Source organism: Microcaecilia unicolor, chromosome 8, assembly GCF_901765095.1.
Source record: "Microcaecilia unicolor chromosome 8, aMicUni1.1, whole genome shotgun sequence".
NCBI classification, from domain to species: Eukaryota; Metazoa; Chordata; class Amphibia; order Gymnophiona; family Siphonopidae; genus Microcaecilia; species Microcaecilia unicolor.
In genome coordinates, this window is record NC_044038.1 from 163,998,573 (window position 1) to 164,021,652 (window position 23,080).

Below are 23,080 nucleotides of genomic sequence, written 5' to 3' on the forward strand. Positions count from 1 at the left end.
TGGTTGGTCTGCGGATGCGGCTTCTAAGTTCAAGCTTAGTAAATTTCCCTTTAAGGGTTCTTTTCTGTTTGGAGAAGAATTAGACAAGCTCGTGCATAGCCTGGTTGAGGTTAAAGTTCCTGGGCTGCTGGAGGATCGTCCAAGAGGGTCTGGTCGTGGCAATTTCTCAGGTCGTGGTAGAGGCAGTGATTGTCGTTTTCGGTCTGGCAATGTTTTTCAAGGACAATGCTCTAGATTTTTCCAAGGACTCAGTCCTTTCAAGGAGGTCGAGAGGCAGGGAGTTCTTTCCTCCTCCCGTCCTCAACAATGAAGGTTTGCGGGCCCAGCCTCTAGTCCAAGTGGGTGCTCGGCGCAATTTCAAGAGAGGTGGGCCCAGATTACTTCAGACCAGTGGGTATTAGAGGTTATTCGAGATGGGTACGCATTAGAGTTTGCTCATCCTTTGTCAGATGCTTTTCTGGAATCCCCTTGTTCTCGCCTCAAGGCCGGTGCCATCAGAGATACTCTCAGCAGACTTCTGTATCTTCGAGCAATTTGTCCAGTCCCTCTGGCAGAGCAACGTCAAGGCTGTTACTCCATTTATTTTCTGGTACCCAAGAAGGGAGGGCTCCTTTCGACCAATTTTAGATCTCAAGGTGCCCTCGTTTCGTATGGAGACTTTGCAGTCCGTCATTGTTGCAATACGGTCCGGGGAGGTTCTGACATCTCTCAATCTTACAGAAGCCTATTTCCACATTCCTATTCGTCCTGTACATTGTTTCCTTCGTTTTGCAGTTCTTGGTCACCATTTTCAGTTTCAGGCTCTTCCCTTTGTTCTTGCGACTGCTCCTCGTACGTTTACCAAGGTTATGTTAGTTGTACTGCGGCTCTCAGAATGGAAGGTATTCTAGTCCATCCTTACTTAGACGATTGGTTGATCGGGACAAAGTCTTACCTCGAGAGTTTTTCGGGTGACAGCTCGAGTGGTGGAATTTTTACAGTCCATAGGTTGGGTAGTCAATATGCAGAAGAGCCATCTTCAGCCTTCTCAGTTGTTGGAGTATCTGGGGGTTTCGTCAGTTCTTACAGAAGTCCAGTCCGTCGGCAAGGGACTATCTTCAGGTTTTGGGATCCATGGCAGCAACAATCAAAGTGGTGCCCTGGGCCAGGGCTCATATGAGGCCTCTTCAAAGGTCACTTCTGTCGAGGTGGTCGTCCAGTCGGATTCTCTTCATCTAAGATTGCCACTCTCGCTCCACAAAGATTGCCACTCTCGCTCCAAGTGAAGACCAGTCTGCGATGGTGGCTTTGAGAAGCCAATGTGTCCAAAGGTATGCCTCTAGATTAGCCCAGCTGGACAGTGGTGACGGCAGATGGGGAGCTCACTGTCGGGGGCAGTTTGCTCAGGGTCTCTGGTATGATCAGGAGACGTGTTTCTCAATCAACCTGTTAGAGACCAGGGCGATTTGTCTGGCGCTCCAGAGGTTTTGGCATCTTCTGACAGGCCGGGCAGTCCGAGTAATGTCGGACAATGCCACAGCGGTAGCATATATCAATCGGCAAGGAGGGACGAGGAGCCTGCCGTTGGAACGAGAGGCATCACGGCTACTTCAGTTGGTGGAGGTCCATCTGGTAGCTCTATCAGCGGTTCATGTGGCAGGGGCTCTAAATGTTCAGGCAGATTTTCTCAGTCGTCACTGGCTCGATCCCGGGGAGTGGTCGCTAAGCAAAGTGGTGTTTCGGCTTCTGGTCAATCGTTGGGGGTCTCTCAGGATGGATCTGTTCGCCTCCGCCACCAATGCAAAATTTCCTCTTCAGTCGTCGCAAGGATCCCAAAGCGCAGGGCGTGAACGCTATTCTTCAGTCCTGGCCAACCGGTCTAATGTATGCTTTTCCTCCATGGCCTCTGATAGGGCTCGGTTATTCTGGTCATGCAGCCCTGAGAGTTTGTCTTCATTGGATCCGGCAGGTGTACCTTTATATCCCTATTAGCCCAGCTCATCAGCGTTTCCTTCACTTGGCAGTTTTGGGGAGGCATGATCAATTCTGTGCACTCCCTTTTGGTTTGGCCACGACTCATTGCACATTCTCCAAGGTGATGGTGGTGGTGGCAGCTGCTCTGCACAAGGAGGGCATTTTGGTGTATCTGGACGATTGGCTCATTTGAGCGAAGTTGTACCAGGAGAGTGTCGGGGCTACTGCTAGAGTGGTGCATATGCTGCAGTCCTCCCAGGTAGTTGTGTATTTTGTGTTTGCTGGGTCTGGGCAGCGAGAGGCCAATTGTGCTGGTCTTTTTTTTTCTTCTGAAACTCATATGCAGCATTTTGGGGTTCCTAATTCCGGGTATAAAAAAAATGAATGTAGTAAATCCAAACCTACTTTTTTATTCAGGTCTCTAGTTTTCGTACCAGCTTTCTTGCAAGGAGCAAATTAGCAAGTAAGACCTAATTTCTCCTTACTTGAAAGTTAAAAAAAATTTTTTTTTACATTTGTTTTAAGGTGAATTTTTATTTTGCTGCTTTGTGTATAGTGCTACATTAGAAATAAAGTGAAATGAAGAAAAATTAATGGCTTGAGACATATTTTGATAAGTTCGTTATCTCAGCAGCAACACTGTTGTAACAACTGCTGGCCATAAAGAAAATCTCACTTTATATCTCTTTATACAAGCCGCTGTCAGTTTGGTTTACCATTTAGTTTCCTTGGGGCCAGGTTTTCAATTACCTTCTGATTTGATAAGATGCAATAGGTAAGTTGACTCTGAAGCCATTTCAGTTGATCAGTTTTCAGAAAATGTATTAAATTTCAGTTTAGTTTTCAGAAAATTATTTGATAGGAGATATGTAAAGTCTTTCACCATGTAACATTTTTTCATTCGTACACGTTCCCACAAATTATTTTGGGGCATAGTATGCTTGAATATGGTGAGAACATTGTCATTTCAGAATTTTGAAGTAATTATTGAAAATGTGTGTTTTTGCTTATTTACTTTCTCTTCAGGTGTTACTTGCTATGCACGCCAATGTTGAAGACCGTGGGAATAAAGGCGACATAACTCCATTAATGGCAGCAGCTAGTGGGGGCTATGTAGACATTGTGAAACTGCTACTTGTTCACTGTGCTGATGTCAATGCTCAGTCTTCAACAGGTATTTGTGATTAGCATTTTACAGTTTTTAACATCATGAAGTGAGGGGAATGAATACCTGGGGTAGAAGGTATTACACTAGAAATTAAATTGGGCAGACTAGATGGGCCATCATCTGTGTTCAGTACTTTATTTTATTTCCTTTGTGTCTGTAACATGACATTCTTCAGCATGGTTTTATCACAGAGAAGAAAATAGCTTAGTATTTGACCATATTTGTCCAAGTTGAAATACTCAAGAGGAGGTGGATGTTCAACTTCACCCTCATGTAATTGTTCTTACTGCAGTGATATCCATACTGGGTTGGGGAACTCAGGAGCCATGGATGTGGAGTCCATTTGGATGATGTGTCCAGGAGAGGCTCCACATACAACTTTCTGGAGTTGAGGGCAATGCATTATGCTCTAAAAGTTTTTAGAAATTGAGAGGCCAAGCGGTGTGGCCTCATTTAGATTGGCAGTCAGGTGGCCATGTACAGCCTCAATAGCTAGATGAATACTTGAGCTTTACTATGCGGGGACACTGTCAGACAGAAGAGAAACATTTCAGACATTACTGCTCTTACCTGTCAGAGATGAAAAAAATCATTGACATGCAGACTGAGTCACTAAGTGGACCCTCTTGACAGGTTGCTGAGTTAGAGTAAATGGTACCCTTTACCATGAGAAACTCCTGAGCGAGAACTGTTTGTAGTATCTCTGAACAGGAGGCTCCAGCAGAGACTGCTTGTGGGAAAATTCTTTACAACTGTGAGGTATAGAATTTGTGCAGAATTTCCTATGTCTGCAGTATTCAGCACAGGCAGCAGCAGCAGCAGCTGTTCTTACACTATACTCCTCCCCACTTGGATTGTGCAGCAAGAGGAGGATGAGAAGGTGAACAGCTGCACTTGCTTTCTCCTCCTGTGCTGGCCTACCTAACTGTTTGAACTGTGTGATACTACAGGGGCCGGCACAGTTCATATGAACAGTTGGGCCTAGGAAGCATAGGAAAAGGTGGTGGCCTGATGTGCAGCCATTCACGTCCTCCTCCTCTTCTCACACAGTCTAAGGGGAGGGGGAGAGAAAGTGAGATGAGCAGCTGCTGTTGGTGGCTGAGTGTGCCTTTGGGGGTGGGGGACAGCGCAAACTGAGCATGTGCCATTGGTGTGGGGAAGGGATAGAATGAGAGGCGGTGGAATTGCTTGCCAGAGGAAACCTTGGCAGCAGACAGAATTAGTGGTCTTCATGGGAGTTGGAAAGAACTTCTGTTGGAATGAGAGAAGGAATTGTAGAGGCAGGAGTCTGAGAGAAGGAAAACACAGGAAGGGATTTCAGGCCTTATGAGAGAATTCAGTGCAAAAACACTACAAATAAACTATGCAGAATTTTAAAGTATTGTGTACAGGTTTTAAACTTTTTGTGCAAAATTATACCAGGAATTCCCCAGGAAGAAGGGTTTTCTATATGGTTTTCTGATACAACTGGTGGCAAAAACCATTAGCATAATTCAAACTGGGAGCTATGATTTTTTTTTTTTTTGTTTTTTAACTGTCCTATGGCTGACAGATTTCCGGTGTGTTGAGCTTTATTCATAGGAACAAAAATAGACCTTTTTCAGGTATTAGTATAGCAGAGTTAGGGAATGTTTGCCTCTTCCTTGTAGCTTGCATGATGAATGATGAGATATCCTGTGGTCACCCCAGTAATCTGTCAACTAAGGTGATCTACAAATGAGTGGCTAGCAAGTCTCTAGATCTGGGATGGTAATCATGGTCTTTGAGGGCCACAACCTAGTTGGGTTTTCCAGTTTACCATATTGATTGTTCATGAGATCTAGTTTGCATGTACTGCTTCCATTGTATGCAGATGTCATGTATGTTCATTGTGGAAATCTTGAAAAACAAGACTTGCAAAACCATTTCCTATGCATCAAGATATTGGAGATCTCATCCAAACACAGTGGGACATACCAAATGTGCCATGTAAGCTTTCAAGATATGTGATTCGTCTCTATCCAGTTCCTGAACAGGACAAAACTCTTCTTAAGCCTCCAGTGGTGGATGCGGTTGTCTCTGCAGTTACCAAGAGGAATACCGTACCTGTGGATGGCGGCACGGCTTTTAAGGACGTTCAGGATAGGTGTATGGAGTTTGTTAAAGTCTAGCTTTGATGTCTGCTCTGGCGGTACAGGCAGCCATTTTTGTGGGTCCCTGGTAGCCAGGGCTTGTTTTTGTGGTCCGAAAGTGTTCGATCAGTCTTTGGATGAGTTTTCATTAATAGATGAGGAATTGGTGAAACTTAAGATGGGTTCTGTGTTTTTAGCAAATACCTTGTAAGATTTGCTGGAAGTCTGGCAGTAAGTGTTGCCAAGTGTTGATCCCTGTGGCTTCATAGTTGGTTAGCTGATGCAGTGCCTAAGCATAGTAAGTTTCCTTTTCGAGGATCTTTTCTTTTGGTGAAGAGCTTGATAAATTAGTCAAGAGTCTAGGAGACACTTAAGGTCCCTCACCTACCTGAGGATTGTCTGAGGTCCACTGGTTCGGTTTCCTTTCAAGTTGGGGTCAAGGCTGAGATTTTCTTTGGTTCAGATCTGGCAGAGTAACTGCTGCCCAGAGATCTCAATTCTTTCAGAGATTTTAGTCCTTTCATAGTGCCTGGTAGGGTGACAGAGATTTGGGTACTTCATTCCAGTCCCTGGCTAGTCCTTTCCTTTCCAATGAAGGTCTCTGGGCCCAACCTCTAATTCCTGTAAGAACTCGTTTGGCTTAGTTTTATTGGAGGTGGGCCCAGATTACCTCAGATCAATGAGTTTCGAGGTTATTTGCGACAGGTATGCCTTAAGAGTTTGCATGGCAGCTGCCAGGTGCCTTCCTAGAGTCTCCCTGCTGGTCATGTCTCAAAGCGGGAGCCATCAGGGATATTTTACAGAGGCTTCTTGTGTTGCAGGCTGTTTTCCTAGTTCCACCTTCAGAGATCAGAATAGGGTGCTATTGTATTTATTTTGTGGTTCCGAAGAAAGAAGGGTCCTTCCAGTCGATTTTAGATCTCAAAGCAGTCAACCAAATGCTCAAGGTCTCCAGTTCTCATGTGGAAACTCTTCGATCTGTCATAGTCGCCATTCACTCAGGGAAGTTTTTAACAGCTCTGGACTTGCACTCGGGTGAGTTTTTAACAGCTCTGGAATTAAGAGGCCTATCGGCACATCCCAATTCAGCCTTTCCACCAGTGGTTTCTTGGCTTTGCGGTTTTGGGCAAGCATAATCAGTTTTGGGCTTTGCCTTTCGGCCTTGCTGCGGCTCCTCAGACATTCACGAAAGTCATGGTGGTGGTAGCTGTGGCTCTCAGGAAAGAGAGGGCATTCTAGTTCATCCTAACCTGGACGATTGATGGTTGAGAGCAAAGTCCTGCCAGGAAAGTCTGCAAGTCACAGCTCAAGTTGTCCACCTTCAGTACCTTGGATGGGTGGTAAACCCTCACAAGAGTTGTTTGATGCTGTCTCAGACCCTCAGTTATCTCTGAGTCTTCTTCGATACTCTTCAAGGGTGAGTGTTTCTCCCACAGAACAGAATTGTCAAACTTCAGGATCAGATTTGTTCTCTCCTTCACAAACTGGTGCTGTGTGCAAGAGACTACCTTCAGATCTTAGGCTGCATAGCAGTGACAGTAGAGGTAGTGCCTTGGGCCAGAGCACATAGGACCTCTACATAAGCCTGTCTTGTCCCTTTAGTGTCCGCAAACAGATCTGCTGACAGACTGCTGCTCAGAACTTTCGAGAGGGGGAGTCGCCGTTGGTGGCTTCGGACTCAAAATATGATCAAGGGAGTTCCTTTGGATCCACCTCCGGTGGATAATAAGAACCAATGCCAGTCTCGGTCTAGGGAGCTCACTGTAATGGGGCATCTTGCTCAGGGCCTTTGGTCCCAGAAGGAAGCATGTTACTTGATCAACCTGCTGGCAACATGAGCAATTCATTTGGCCCTGCAGGCTTTTCATCATCTAGTTGAAAACAGCCCCCTGTGAGCTCGCTTGGACAACCTGATGACAGTGGCTTATGTCAGTCAGCAAGGAGGGACGAGGAGTAGGCTGTTAGACTAGGAAATGGCTCTTCTAATGGATTGGGCAGAACATCATCTTTTGGAGCTGTCAGAGTCTCATGTAGCAGGGACAACGAATGTTCAAGCAGATTTTTTCAGTCGAGACACTCTAGACCCTGGAGAATGGGGACTCAGTGTGGACACATTTCAAGCCGTTTTCCAAAGTTGGGGTCTTCCCGTCATGGATCTGATGGCAACAAATCTAAATTCCCAAGGTGGTGTGATTCTTCAGTCGCAGGAAGGATTACAAAGTGGAGGGCATAGATGGTCTTTTCAGATCTGGCCGTCAGAGCTTCTTTATGCATTTTCTCTATGGCCTCTTCTAGGGAAACTCATTTAAAGGATCAAGGCCTACAACGGACTCGTAAACCTGATAGCGCCGGATTGACCTCACATGCCTTGGTATGCCGATCTCGTGCGCCTTCTGGTGGACTCTGTTGAAGCTTCCGGAGTCTCCTGGCCTTCTCATCCAGGGGCTATAGGTTCATCCAGATTGGCTCAATTTTGTCTTACGGCTTGGCTCTTGAATGGGCACAGGTGATGAAGAGTGGTCATTCTTCCAATGTGATTGTCACGATCCTTCGTTCTCAACATCATTCGACGTCTCTGAATTATATTCATAATTGGCGCATTTTTGAGTCTTGATGTTACGATTTGAGCAATTTCTCCATTTCAAGCTTCAGTAGTGTAGTTTTTAGATTTTTGCAGGATGGTTTTGATAAAGGTTTGGTGCTTGCTTCTCTAAAGGTGCAAATGGCAGCATTGGCTTGTTTCTATGGTCGTATCAAGGGAAGAAATTTTGCTAGCCATCCAGGTGTCTGTTTCCTTCAGGGAGTGAATTTAATTCCTTCGTCCTCCCTAGATCCTTTGGGGTTTTTTTTTTTCCCTACTTGGGACATCAATTTGGTTCTCTCAGTTATTACTAGATCTCCTTTTGAGCCTTTGACAGCTTGCTCTTTAAGGGTTTGACGCTGAAGATGGTAGTTTTGGTGGCCGTTGCTTCCGCTAGATGCGTTTTGGAATGGCAGTCACTTTCCTGTTGCGCTCCTTTTTTTTTTTTTTTTTTTTGGCGTTTTCTGAGAAACATGGTTTTGCGCCTCATTTTTTTTCTTTTTTTCTTTCACAATATTTGCAATCTACAGAGGAGTTTAGACAATCAGATCGTCTTTTTCTACTGATTGGAGGTTCCTGCAAAGGGCTGGTGGCATCTAAACCTACCATTTCTAGATGGCTTAAAAGGTGATTGCTTCCGCTTACCTTCTTTCTGGAAAACCAAGTCTGGAGGGAGTAAAAGCCCGTTCTACCGGGGGCAAGCGGTGTTATGGGCCAAGTGTTTTTTGGTGCCTTATTTGGAAATATGTAAGGCAGCGACATGGTCTTCCTTGCATTCATTTATGAAACATTACAGACTGGATGTTCAGTGTCAAGATGCAGTTTTTGGGGCAAGTGTGCTTACAGCAAGATTGTTAGGGTCCCTTCCATGAATGTACTACTACTGTTACTTCCCTTCAGTCGCTTTCTGGGCCGTTCCGGAGGGACATTAAGGAAGGAAAAATTAGATCTTATCTGCTAATTTGCTTTCCTTTAGTCCCTCCGGACCGGCCCAGCCCAGATCCCTTCCAGTGCTGCTGTTTTTTCAAGTACCTTACTTCCACTTCTTTATGAGTAAGTTAGTTTACAGATTCTTTAGATTGCTTTACCGGTTCTTTAGGTTCTGGGTTAGAGCTGCTTTGACTGTCATTTGTGATGAGTTAAAATAAAAAAATAATGCAATTGAGCATAAACTGAGCAACTACATGCCTTTATCCTGTATGCTCATAGTGACTGTTAAGTTCTCCAGTTGCACAGAAGTTCCTTTCTTTTTCTCTCCTTCTTTGTAAAGATATTACTGAATCCTCCTCTAGCTAGCCAGGGCTCTTATGGGCTCTCCTGAGTCAGAGTTCAGTCTCCACCTTCTGGAAGGCGTGCAAACCCATTGATCACTTTCTCAGCCGGTCCAGAGGGACTAAAGGCAAGCAAATTAGCAGGTAAGATCTAATTTCTCCATTTCTACCTTAAAACAGTTGTCATTCCAGTATTTTTTCCAAGGCTGTATTGCTTTAAAAATGAATGAACCCTGTACATTCCAGTTTAATTTATTAACAATATCTGTCACCAGATATAGGATGTTCAAATGTTTTGGTTTTTAAATTAGCATGATGCATTCAAAAGATACAGAAATGTAAAGGATATTTTAGCTTCATTAGCTCTGCCACAGCCAGTGACAAAAGACTAATGGCATTTTTGGGCATTATCCATGTCATAACTGCTGTCGAAAAGCCTATATCTGGTGACAGTTCAAATTGAGGCAGTTACAATGTGGTTTATGTGGTTATTTGCCCTTGCAAGCTGTTGTATATTAGAAAAAACAATGAGCATTTAATAAAAGAATCCATATAACATAGGAGTGCAGTTAAAAAGGAAGGTCATGAAGAAACCATTAGTAGAACACATGGTGTCCTATGACATGATTTTTAATGTTACACTTTCTAGTGTTATGCAAAGTTGAGATCTATTGGAGAGGAGATGTTAGGACTGTTATTACAAGAGTAAAAATTTATATTCAGATATAATACGGCAACTTCAAGTGATCTGAATTTAGAATCAGAAATCTCTGTATTCATGCAATAACACTCGGACACTGATAATTGTGAGATGACATGGTATAATTCATTATTGTATAGATGCATAACTTGATTTTTACCATCTTTTTATAAGGACAGTTGGTTTTATTCAGATATGTATGTAGTAATTCATCTGGTTTATATATATATATATATATATATATATATATATATATATATATATATATATATATATATATAATATAATTTTTTTTTTTTAATGGAATTTTAGTATTCATATATGTGATTGTTTTATTAGCCCATAAGGTCATTTCTTGTCTGTTTTTATGTATTTTAAACCAGTTTTACTTTTCACCACATCCCACACTAGTTTTATTCCATTTGTTGTGACCTTTTGCATCCAATGACATCTTTGGAACGCAAGAAATATGGCTGCTGAAACTCAGATTAAGTGATTTTTTTGTGTCTAAGCAATCATATATACCTCTTGTCTTGGGTCTTTCTTATTTTACTAGATTGCTTCTAACTTCATTTTTGTCTTTCAGGGAACACTGCTCTCACATATGCCTGCGCTGGAGGATTTGTTGATGTTGTAAAAGTTCTGCTCAAAGAAGGGGCTAATATTGAAGATCATAATGAAAATGGACACACACCATTAATGGAAGCAGCCAGTGCAGGCCATGTAGAGGTTGCACGAGTACTGCTAGAGCATGGTGCAGGCATCAACACACATTCTAATGAGTTCAAAGAAAGTGCACTTACTTTGGCATGCTATAAAGGTACTATATTTGAATAAAGGTTTTTAAGTGTATTTTATCACTTTCATATGATCTAGTTTTGCAGTTCTTATGAGTACGTGGTTTAGTATTAAAAAAATAAAATTTGACAAAATATATTTTAATTGAACAACCTTCTCAGATCTCTAAAGAAATGATTTGTAGTAGTAGTAGTAGTACTTTCACTTTAGAAAAGATAATTTGTATTCTCCGAGGACAAGCAAGCTACTTGTTGTCACTGATGGGTCGGCGTCCATGGTGGTCCAGGAACGGAGATTTTTCCAGCAAAAATCAACAAACTTTGTAACAGCTTCCGGAGCGCTGGAAAGACGCACTGCGCATGCGCGGCCATCTTCCTGCGCGCGTCCGTTCCCGCCTCAGTTTTTCTTTTTCCGCGGAGGAGAGTGGCTGTGTGTCGGTCTCTCTCCCTCAGGCCCAGAGAGAGACTGGCGTTTTTGCGCTGTTAATTCGCGCTTGCTTTTTGTTTTTCATTGCCTCCTTTTGTCGTCTTCTTTTCTAGTAAAAAAAAAAAAAAAAAAATCCTTATTTTCTTAGTTTTTTTTCCTGCTCATGTCATTGAAGCCTCCTAGCAGCTTCAAAAAGTGTGCTCGGTGCCAGCAGTCGATCTCAGGCACTGACTTGCACGCGTGGTGCATTCAGTGCCTTGGGCCTGACCATCGCCCAGACACCTGTAAGTTGTGTCTGAGCTTGAAAAAGCGGACACAGGCGTCGAAGAGCTCTTCGGGACCGTCTTTTCGGAGCTGTGACTGATTCCTCGACATCGGCACCGGGGATGGCCTCGACATAGGGAGAGAAGGTAATGGCTGTCTGGACTTCACCACTAGCTGGGAGTAGTGAGCCATCGAGTGGGTCTCCTCCTGTCTCGAGAGCTCCTGCTGTGGACCCGACCCCGAGGAGGCGTGTGGATTCCACATCCTCGCCGGTAATGAGGAGTGCCGGTGACGGGCTTCGAGCGAAGGTGAAGAAGCATCGTCATCTGTCTCCAAGTCTGGAGCGTCGAAGGATTCGGCACCCGAGAAGCGTCGACGCCGGGAGGAGCGCTCACCCTCCATACAAGAGGTGTCGGTGCATAGGTCTTCAGACAGCCCGGTACCGCCTCCCAGGCCTCCACAGACTCTGACGCCGACTTCTGCACCGGCCCCACAGCCTTCCTCGACAACGGCTCTAGACGAGCGCATCCGAGGCATTCTTCCAGGCCTCCTGGAAGAGCTGTTGCGTCAGTCTGTCTCGGTACCGGGGGTGCTTGCGCCCTCGGTACCGTCGATGGAAGCGGCAGCTGGCTCTGTGCCTGTGGTGCGGTCCCCGACGCTGGTACCGCTTGCGGCCCGGTTTTGGACTGCAGTTAGAGAACTCTTGTCCGATACTGAGGAGGATGCCTCATGGGATGAAGGGGAAGACCCCAGGTATTTCTCTTCTGAGGAGTCTTGTGGTCTTCCTTCTGATCCAACTCCTTCACCTGAGAGGCAGCTTTCTCCACCGGAGAGTCTCTCCTTCTCATCATTTGTCTGGGAAATGTCTGTGGGCATTCCCTTCCCGGTGGTAACTGAGGAGGAGCCTAGGACTGAGATGCTTCACCACCTGAGTCGTCCACTGCCCCTTTGCATAATGTCCTTAAAGAGACATTGCTTAGGAACTGGACAAAACCACTCAGTAATCCCACCATTCCCAAGAAAGCTGAGTCCCAATATTGAATTCACGGAGAACCTGAGTTGATGAGGTCCCAGTTACCTCACGACTCTGGTTGTGGATTCCGCTCTCAAGACAGGAGTACAAGGGATTTTGCCTGGGCGTCCCCGGGGCGAGAGTCTAGGACTCTGGACTCTTTTGGGAGGAAGGCCTATCAGTCCTCTATGCTCGTGTCCAAGATCCAATCATACCAGCTCTACACAAGCATCCATATGCGGAACAATGTTAAGCAACTGGCAGACTTGGTGGCTAAGCTCCCTCTGGAGCACGCCAGGCCTTTTCAGGAGGTGGTCAGGCAGCTGAAGGTGTGTCGTAAATTCCTGTCCAGGGGTGCTTACAACACTTTTGATGTTGCATCCAGATCCGCTGCTCAAGCTATAGTGAAGCGCGGACTCTCCTGGCTTGCGTGCCTCTGACCTGGATAATCGAACCCAGCAGCGGCTTGCGGATGTCCCTTGCCGGGGGGATAATACTTTTGGCAAGAAAGTCGAGCAGGTGGTAGAGCAGCTCCAGCAGTGTGAAACCGTCCTCGACAAGCTCTCCCACCGGGCGCCTTCAGCATCTACCTCAACAGGTAGATGGTTTTTTCGGGGAAGGAGGCCTGCTCTCTATGCTTACAGTAAGCGTAGGTTCAATCCACCTTCCCGACAGCCTTTGCAGGCTCAGCCCCAGTGCACTCGTTCACATAAACAGCGTGCGCCCAGACAGGCCCCCGCAGCTCCCCAGCAAAAGCAAGGGACGGGCTTTTGACTGGCTCCAGCTGAGCATGGCCGCCATAAACGTACCTGTGCTGGACAATCTACCTGTCGGGGGAGGGGGGGGTTACAATTTTTTCACCAAAGGTGGCCTCTCATAACCTCCGACCGGTGGGTTCTTCAAATAGTTCGGTTAGGGTACTCCCTCAATTTGATCTCCAGACCTCTAAATTGCCCACCGGGAGCTCAGTCCTTCAGCTTCCAGCACAGACAGGTACTTGCAGTGGAACTCTCCGCCCTTCTCAGCGCCAGTGCGGTCGAGCCTGTTCCACCCGGGCACTAAGGGCTGGGATTCTATTCCAGGTACTTTCTTGTCCAAAAGAAAGCAGGGGATGCGTCCCATCCTAGACCTAAGGGCCCTGAACAAATTCCTGGTCCGAGAAAAGTTCAGGGTGTTTTCCCTGGGCACCCTTCTTCCCATGATTCAGAAAAACGATTGGCTATGCTCTCTGGACTTAAAGGATGCTTATACACACATCCCGATACTTCCTGCTCACAGGAAGTCTCTTCGATTCCGTCTTGGAGCGCAGCATTTTCAGTATTGTGTGCTGCCCTTTGGTCTCGCATTTGCGCCCAGGGTGTTTACAAAATGCCTAGTGGTGGTTGCAGCGTCGCTACGCAGACTGGGAGTGCATGTGTTCCCTTATCTCAACGATAGGCTGGTGAAGAACACCTTGGGGGTTTGTAATTACCCGAAGTCCCACCTTCTTCCAGTTCGAAAAGTAGAATTTATAGGCGCTCTGCTGAACTCCCAGACGGCTCATGCCTATCTCCCCGAGGCGAGGGCAGACAACCTTCTGTCTCTTGTTTCCATGGCCAGAGCGTCTCAGCAGATCACAGCTCGGCAGATGTTGAGACTTCTGGGCCACATGGCCTCCACAGTTCGTGACGCCCATGGCCCGCCTTCACATGAGATCTGCTGAATGGACCCTAGCTTCCCAGTGGTATCAAGCTGCATGGAATCTAGAGGATGTGATCCAGCTGTCCACCGATTTTCCCAATTCCCTTCAGTGGTGGACAGTTCGATCCAATTTGACTTTGGGACGCCCCTTCCAAATTCCTCAGCCTCTGAAGGTTCTGACCATGAATGCATCTCTCCTGGGCTGGGGAGCGCATGTAGATGGGCTCCACACTCAAGGAGCTTGGTCCCTCCGGGAATCAGGTCTTCAGATCAATCTCCTGGAGTTGCGAGCGGTCTGGAACGCTCTAAAGGCTTTCAGAGATCGGCTGCCCAATCAAATTACTCAAATTCAGACAATCAGGTTGCCATGTACTACATCAAGAAGCAGGGGGGCACTGGATCTCGCCCCCTTTGTCGGGAAGTCGTTCAGATGTGGCTTTGGGCTCACCGTCAAGGCATGTTTCTCCATGCCAAGTATCTGGCAGGTGTAAACAGTCTGGCCGACAGGTTGAGCAGGATTATGCAACCTCACGGTGGATCTTTTTGCCACTCAGATCAATCACATGGTCCCTCAGATCTGTTCCGGACTTCAGGCCTATGACAGACTAGCATCAGATGCCTTTCTCCTTCATTGGGGAAGGGCCTTCTGTATGCATATCCTCCATACCTCTGGTGGGGAAGACTCTGCTGAAACTCAAGCAAGACCATGGAACCATGATTCTGATTGCGCCCTTTTGGCCGCGTCAGGTTTGGTTCCCTCTTCTTCTGGAGTTGTCCTCCGAAGAACCGTGTAGATTGCAATGGTTTCCAACCCTCATCACTCAGAACAAGGGGGCACTTTTGCATCCCAACCTAGACTCTCTGGCTCTCTCAGCCTGGATGTTGAGAGCGTAGAATTCGTCTCCTTGGGTCTTTCTTTTTTTTTTTTACCATTTATTGTATTATTTTCATGTACAAACATGGCAACAAGGAAAACATTTCTAATACAACCAAATCACTAACCAAAAATTTTTTCCATAACTGTTTCCCCCTCACCATGTCCGAACGTGTTCTTTTAGTCTCCTTGGGTTTTTCTGAGGGTGTCTTCCGAGTCTTGCTTCCAGGAAAGATTCCACGAAGAGGTGTTTTCTTTTTTTTAAATGGAGGAGGTTTGCCGTCTGGTGTGACAGCAAGGCCCTAGTTCATTGCTCTTGTCCTACACAGACCCTGCTTGAATACCTTCTACACTTGTCAGTCTGATCTCAAGACCAACTCCATAAGAGTTCATCTTAGTGCGATTAGTGCTTTTCATTCTTGTGTGGAAGGTAAGCCGATCTCTAGACAGCCTTTAGTTCACTTCATGAGACATTTGCTTTTGTCAAAGCCCCCTGTCAAACTTCCGGTGTCATGGGATCTCAGTGTGGTCCTCACTCAGCTGATGAAACCTCCTTTTGAGCCACTGAATTCCTGCCATCTGAAGTACTTGATCTGGAAGGTCATTTTCTTGGTGGCTGTTACTTCAGCTCGTAGAGTCAGTGAGCCTTAGTAGTGCGTGCTCCTTATCTCAGATTTCATCATAACAGAGTAGTTCTCCGCACGCACCCTAAGTTCTTGCCGAAGGTGGCGTCTGAGTTCCATCTGAACCAGTCAATTGTTTTGCCAACAATTTTTTTTCCCCATCCTCGTACCCGCCCTGCTGAACGTCAGTTGCACACATTGGACTGCAAGAGAGCATTGGCCTTCTATGTGGAGCAGACAAGCCCCTTCAAGACAGTCCGCGCAAATGTTTGTTTCCTTCACCTATGCCTAAGCTGGGCTGACTTGAGGGTCATGTCACGGCTCATAGTGCTAGAGCCATGGCAGCGTCGGTGGCCCACTTTAAGTCAGCCACTATAGAAGAGATTTGCAAGGCTGCGATGTGGTCTTCAATCCACACATTCACATCTCACTACTGCCTTCAGCAGGATACCCGACGCAACAGTCGGTTTGGGCAGTTGGTGCTGCAGAATCTGTTTGGGGTTTAGAATCCAACTCCACCCCCCCAGGCCCATTTTTATTCTGTTCCAGGCTGCACTCTCAGATGTTTCTCCTTAGGTCAATCTTTATGTCCTCGCCGTTGCGAGGCCCAATTGACCTTTTGTTTTGAGTGAGCCTGGGGGCTAGGGATACCCCTTCAGTGAGAACAAGCAGCCTGCTTGTCCTCAGAGAAAGCGAAGATACTTACCTGTAGCAGGTATTTTCCGAGGACAGCAGGCTGGTTGTTCTCACCAACCCGCCCACCTCCCCTTTGGAGGAGGATTTTTTATTTGCTTTTTGATATAACTGAGGTGGGAACGGACGTGCGCGGGAAGGTGGCCACGCATGCGCAGTGCGTCTGTCCCGCGCTCCAGAAGCTGTCACAAAGTTTGATTTTTGCTGGAAGAATCTCCCTTCTTGGGCCGCCGTGGACGCCGACCCATCAGTGAGATCAGCCTGCTGTCCTTGGAAAATATCTGCTACAGGTAAGTATCTTCGCTTTAGTCTGTCTGCACTAATTTGCAGACCTGTAAAATTTCAGGTTTCGAAGGTCCAGCATTAGCATTGTGGTGGTCTGTGAGTCGAGCCAATTTTGCATGTGTGAGGTTTTGGTGGAGCTTCATCATTTTGGCCCTTTATTGCCAGTAACTAAAAACTTGGTAGTTTTCATGGTGACTAAGGTTTGCAAGACTTAGGTTGGATTTTAGTTTTGATTTCCCAGCTTTCAAAATTCAAGCTCAGTTTGTAATTTCTCTTATCTTTTATGTTCACAATCTTAATTGGGAAGGCTTCATCATCATTATTATTATTTTTTTTTTTATGTGTATCAAAGGCAATGGAGGTTGAAGTGAATAGGCCAAGGGTGACCTTTGAACCCTGACTTTCTGGTTTTTAGCGTGCTGCTCCTAGAGAAAAGTCTTGTATTTGGGGAGGTAGAACCTCCAGTATTCAGTTCTCACTTTTTTAAATATTGCAGCAATATTAACTGTTTGTGCATATATAAGTATGTGTAAAAATATACTAATTAGTATTTAATACTGTATTATGTCTGTAGGTCACTTAGATATGGTTCGTTTTTTGCTTGAAGCTGGAGCAGACCAAGAACATAAAACAGATGAAATGCACACAGCTTTAATGGAAGCTTGCATGGTAGGTCACACCCATTCACTCCACATTTTCTCCTGAAACCTTTTACTATTTAAAAAGCTCTCTCTTCCCCTCCCCCCCCCTCCCCCAAGAAAAAAAAAACCATGATTTGAAACTGAATTTCTCTGAGAGCAAGCAGACTGTATTCTTACTGAAGTGCAACTCTACTCTGTGACTCTAGGGAAGCTTCCTTCTCTGATGTAGAGGGTGATACTACATCAGTACTTAGTACTACATTAGTACTTAGTCCAAGAACAGTACTGGGCAGACCTCTATGGTCTGTGCCCTGAGAAAGGCAAGGACAAATCAAACTCGGGTATATATATATATAAAGTATCACATACCATGTAAAATGAGTTTATCTTGTTGGGCAAACTGGATGGACCATACAGGTCTTTATCTGCCATCATTTACTATGATACTGTGATACTACATGGGTTGATGACACCCAAGATGCCGATCGCTCCACAGGCAGACTAGGGGCCTCAGAAAGGAGTTGACTGAGCTGGTTAGCGCAAGCGCTCTTAATGCCTGAGCGGCAGGGGCGTAGCCAGACTTTGGTGGGAGGGGGGTCCAGAGCCCAAGGTGAGGGGGCACATTTTAGTCCCCCACCACCATTGGCGACCCCACCGCCGCCACCAACTTTGACGACCCTCTCGACTCCCCTCCTCCCGCCGCCAACCCTCCCCCGCTGCCGCCTACCTTTGCTGGCGGGGGACCCCAATCCCCGCCAGCTGAGGAGGACCTCTTCTTCCCACGAAGGCTTTGTTCTGTTTCTGACGTCCTGCACATTGTACATGCTGGATGTCAGACTCACAGAAACAGAACAAAGCCTGGCTGATCTGCAAGGCTTTGTTCTGTTTCTGTGAGTCTGACATCCAGCATGTACAATGTGCAGGATGTCAGAAACAGAACGAAGCCTTTGCGGGAAGAAGAGGACCTCAGCTGGTGGGGATTGGTGTCCCCCGCTAACCAAGGTAGGCGATGGCGGGGGAGGGTTGGTAGCGGGAGGGGGGTCGAGAGGGTCGTCAGCAGGGGGGGAGGGTCCAGGGCCAAATCTACGGGGGATGCCTTTCCCCTTCATTGGGGGTGGGGGGGTGGGGGAAGAAGGTCTTCTGTGTGTGTATCCTCCAATACCTCTGAGAGAGAAGAACATTTTGCTGAAACTCGGGCAAGATCCGGGGTATGATTTCTTAGCCACTCCATTCTGGCCGACACAGATCTTCTGGAGTTGTCCTCCAAATAGCCATGGAGATGATTATTATGAAATTTGTATCCCTTATTTATTTATTTATTTGACATTTATATCCCACAGTATTCCCACCCAAGGGCAGGCTCAATGTGGCATACAGTAGTTAATAAGCAAACAGTACAAAATACAGGTCACAAGAGGGAGAAATAACTGAGGAGGAAAGGAAGAGAGGGGAGGTGAAAAATTATCACAGAGAGAGCTGTGGGTTAAAAGGGCGGGGCACTGGAAGGGCTAACACCATATGCTCTGCCAAAAAGGAAAGTCTTGAGTTGCTTCTTAAAGGTCGGGTGATCAGGAGTGAATTTGACCTCACGAGGCAGCCTGTTCCACATTTGAGTGCTGAGATAAGGGAAAGAGGAACCATAGACGGTCTAATATTTGAGGCCACAAGGAACTGGGTAGTGGAGGTTTAGGTACGAGCAGGCCGACCGTCAGAAATTCCTAGGCGGCAGGTTGAGTGTCCATATACGAAGGGGCTTCTCCATAGATGATTTTGTGCACCAATGCGCAGATCTTGAACGCAATGCGGTCCTTCACAGGAAGCCAATGCAGCCGCTCACGTAGTGGTCTCAAACTTTCAAATCTCGATATGCCGAAGATGAGTCGAGCTGCTGTATTCTGAGCAGTTTGCAATTTTTTTAGGAGCAGGTTTGTACATCCCCCGTAGATACTGTTGCAGTAATCAAGACAGCTAATTACCAGGGATTGGACTAGATTGCGGAATACATCTCGAGGGAAGTAAGGCATGATACGCTTAAGCCTCCAAAAAGAGTAGAACATTTGCTTGACTGTAGAGTTCACATGCTGCTCCAATGTCAGAGTTCTGTCAACCAGGACTTCCAAGATTTTTAGGGATGCCGAGATAGGCAGGACTAGCCCAGGAGTAATTAATGTAGGAGGCCTGAGTTTGCTATAGGGGGAGGAGAGGATCAAACAGTGCGTTTTCTCAGCGTTGTTTAAATGGAAAAGAATTGGCCCAGTCAAGCATGGTTTTAAAGCCTTGCCGAATCCTACAGGTAATATCAGTGAGGTCTTGTTCAAAACGGATGAAGATAGTGATGTGATATCTGCATAGATAAACGGGTTTAATCCCAGTTTAGAGAGAGAGCCGTTGCTAGAGGGATCAACATTACATTGAAGAGGGTAGGAGATAGCGGGGAGCCCTGTGGCACACCGCAGTCTGCATTCCAGTGAGATGAAAGGGTAGAGTTGGCGTATACCTGGTAGGATCTGGATGTGAGAACCTCTCAGCCAGGCCAGTACGTTACCACTTGTGCCAAAATAGTCAAGGAGCCACAAAAGTATACCGAACAACTCAGGTTCAATGTGAATTGGAGTGTTTACTAGGAAAGTGATAGTACTATAATGGCTCTATCGCTCCATGGTTTGACCTCATCTTGAGTATTGCGTTCAGTTCTGGTCGCTGTATCTCAAAAAAACACTTAGTGGAATTAGAAAAGGTTCAAGGAAGAGCGACCATAGTGATAAAGGGGCTGGAACTCCTCTCATATGAGGAAAGGCTAAACAGGTTAGGGCTCTTTAACATAGAAAAGAGACAGATGAGGGGAAATATGATTTGAGGTCTACAATATCCTGAGTGTGTAGAATGAGAAATAGTAAATCGATTCTTTTTTACTTGTTCCAAAAGTACAAAAACTAGGGGACACTCTCTCAAGGAAGTTACATGGAAATACTTTTAAAACAGGATGAAATATTTTTCCACTCAAGCGAATAGTTAAGCTCTGAAACTCTTGCTGGAGGATGTAGTAACAGTGGTTAGCATATCTGGGTTTAAAAAAAGGTTTTGGAAGAGTTCATAGTCTATTTAAACACCGGGAAGCTACTGCTTGCCCTGAGATTGGTAGCGTGGAATGTTGCCAGCACTTGAGTTTCTACCTTGTTCTTTTGACCTGGCTTTTGGACACTGTTGGAAACAGGATACTGGGCTAGATGAACCATTGGTCTGACCCAGTATGGCTATTATGGTCTTATGACCCTCATAATGTAGAACGAGGGGTCTCCCTGCATCCCAGTCTCCAGTCTCTTGCCCTCACGGCCTGGATTTTGAAAGTTTCAATCCTTAAATTAACTTGAGGGTGTTTCCAAAATTTTGCTTCCAGAAAAGATTCCACTAAGAGGCTATTCTTTTAAATGGAGAAGGTTTGCCACCTGATGTGAGGGCAGGGCCCTAGATTCTCTTGCCCTACACAAAAACTACTTGAATACCTGCTGCACTTCTGAGACTGGTTTGAAAATCAACTCTGTAAAGGTACATCTTGGTACAATCAGTGCTTACCAGTGCTTTTGTATAGGGAGTATGTCCATCTCTGTGCAGCCTCTAGTTCGATTCATGAGAGGTTTACTGTTGACAAAGCCCCTGTTCAAATCTCCCATGTCATGGGATCTCATAGTCATTCTCACCCAGCTGATGAAAGCCCCCTTTGAGCCGCTTGACTCCTGTCATCTGAAGTATTTGACCCGCAAAGTTGCATTTTTGGTGTCAGTCACTTCAACTCGCAGAGTCTGTGAGCTTCAGGCCCTAGTAGCTGATCCACCTTATACGAAGTTTCATTACAGCACAGTTTTCACACATGCCCTTCCTAAGAGTTCCATCTTAACCATTCCATTGTTCTGCCAACATTTTTCACAAAGCCACATGACACATGTACTGCATACCTTAGACTGCATGCAAGCCTTAGCCTTCTGACTGGAGTGGACTAAAGCCCTAGACAGTTCATCCAGCTTTATTTTTCTTTTGATTCAAACAAGATGGAGGTAGCCATCGGCAAATGCGCTTTCCAGTTGGCTAGCAGATTGCATCACCTTCACTTATGCCCAGGCTGGGCTGACTCTAGAGGGTCATGTCAAGGCTCATAATGTCAGAGCCATGGCTCTGTAGATAGCCCACTTGAAGTCAGCCTCCATTGAGGAGGTTTGCAAGACTATGATGTGGTCTTGGGTCCACAAATTGACATCTCACTACTACCGTGATGTGACAGCCAGTTCAGTCACAGTTCTGCAGAATTTGTTTGGTGTCTAGAATCAACTCCACTTTTTAAGCCTATTTTGTTCTGTTCCAGTTTTTATATAGTTTAAGGTTGACTTCAAAGCCTTGACGTTAAGTACATAAGTGTTGCCGTACTGAGACAGACCGAAGGTCCATCAAGCCCAGAATCCTATTTTCCAACGGTGGCCAATCCAGGTTACAAGTACCTGGCAAGATCCCAAAACAATACAATACATTTTATGCTGCTTATCCTAGAAATCAGCAGTGGATTTTAAGTCCCATCTTAATAATGGCTTATGGACTTTTCTTTTAGGAAGCTTTCAAAACCTTTTTTAAACCACACAAAGCTAACTGCTTTTACCACATTCTGTGGGAACAAATTCCAGAGTTTAATTACATGCTGAGTGAAGAAAAATTTCTTCAATGTGTTTTAAATTTACTGCTTTGTAGCGTCATTGCATACCCCCTAGTCCTAGTATTTTTGGAAAGAATAAACAAGCGATTCATGTCTACCCATTCCACTCCATTATTTTATAGACCTCTATCATCTCTTCTCATCTGTCTTTTCTCCAAGTTGCCTTATTGTCCCTATTGTCCTTGTAGTATTGTTTTTGGTGAGCCTGGTTGCTAGGGTTCCCAGAGGTGAGAATACTGACAGCCTGCTTGTCCTTGGAGAAAGTGCTCACCTATAGCAGGTGTTCTGTGAGGACAACAGGCTGAGTATTATCACATACTCTCCCACCTCACCTAGGAGTTGTATTCCTTCAGCTATGTTATCCTAATGAGGAACCTGCGCTCATGCGTTGGGCGAGATGGCACCCTTGCGTGTGCAGTGGGACGCTGCTAGAATTTTCTGATAGCTATATATGCTGGACTGCGTCCACACTGGGCTCTGAAAGATGTCATGTAGATTTCAGAATATTCTGCCTGCTGTCCTTGAACACCTGCTACAGGTGAGTAACTTTGCTTTTAGGAAGTGTTGATTATATTACTAAAATCTTTAAACAAGACACAGTAGTGTGAATGAATTTCCATTTTAGGATCTGTGGTTCTTTTTAAATTTGGTATTAGAGCTGGCAATGTTAATAAAACAATATAGTTTTTCTTATAAACGAAAATATTCTAAGTTAAAAATGTTTTAAGTTCAGAAGCATAAAAATCTAATGTTTCCATTTAGAATAGTTTCACACTTTCCCTGCTAAATTTAGCACTGGAAGAATTAATAATCTTGTTCATAATAGCTTTTTGTTTTTTCTCGTGTTTAAAAATTTTAATAGGATGGACATGTGGAGGTGGCTCGTTTGCTTTTAGACAGTGGTGCCCAGGTAAACATGCCTGCGGATTCCTTTGAATCTCCTCTCACATTGGCTGCATGTGGTGGACATGTTGAGCTAGCAGCCTTATTGATAGAGAGAGGAGCAAATCTAGAAGAAGTTAATGATGAAGGTTATACACCATTAATGGAGGCTGCGCGAGAAGGACATGAGGAAATGGTTGCTCTACTGCTGGCACAAGGTATGGAGAGCTGTGAATTCCAGCTTTATGCTAATAGGTTCATGCTCGTCTTTTAGATTTAATGATTTGATGTTGCTGTTGGCTTGTTTGTCTTTCAGACATCAGTGTGTAACAAGATGTACTGTATTTATAAACCTATTTTCATAATAGTTTGAGGACAAGCAGAATATAAAGGTCTCACTGATGGGTGATGTAATCTGA

At 45.4% G+C, this 23,080-nt stretch overlaps 1 protein-coding gene across 1 annotated transcript in view; it reads left to right on the plus strand.

Annotated features, from left to right (window-relative positions):
- Positions 1 to 23,080, plus strand: part of LOC115476533 (ankyrin repeat and KH domain-containing protein 1-like) — a 321,971-nt gene that overhangs the window by 63,485 nt on the left and 235,406 nt on the right. Inside the window, 4 exon segments of the mRNA XM_030212956.1 lie at positions 2,980 to 3,127; positions 10,371 to 10,604; positions 17,014 to 17,108; positions 22,642 to 22,879. Coding sequence (XP_030068816.1) covers positions 2,980 to 3,127; positions 10,371 to 10,604; positions 17,014 to 17,108; positions 22,642 to 22,879 — 715 coding nt within the window.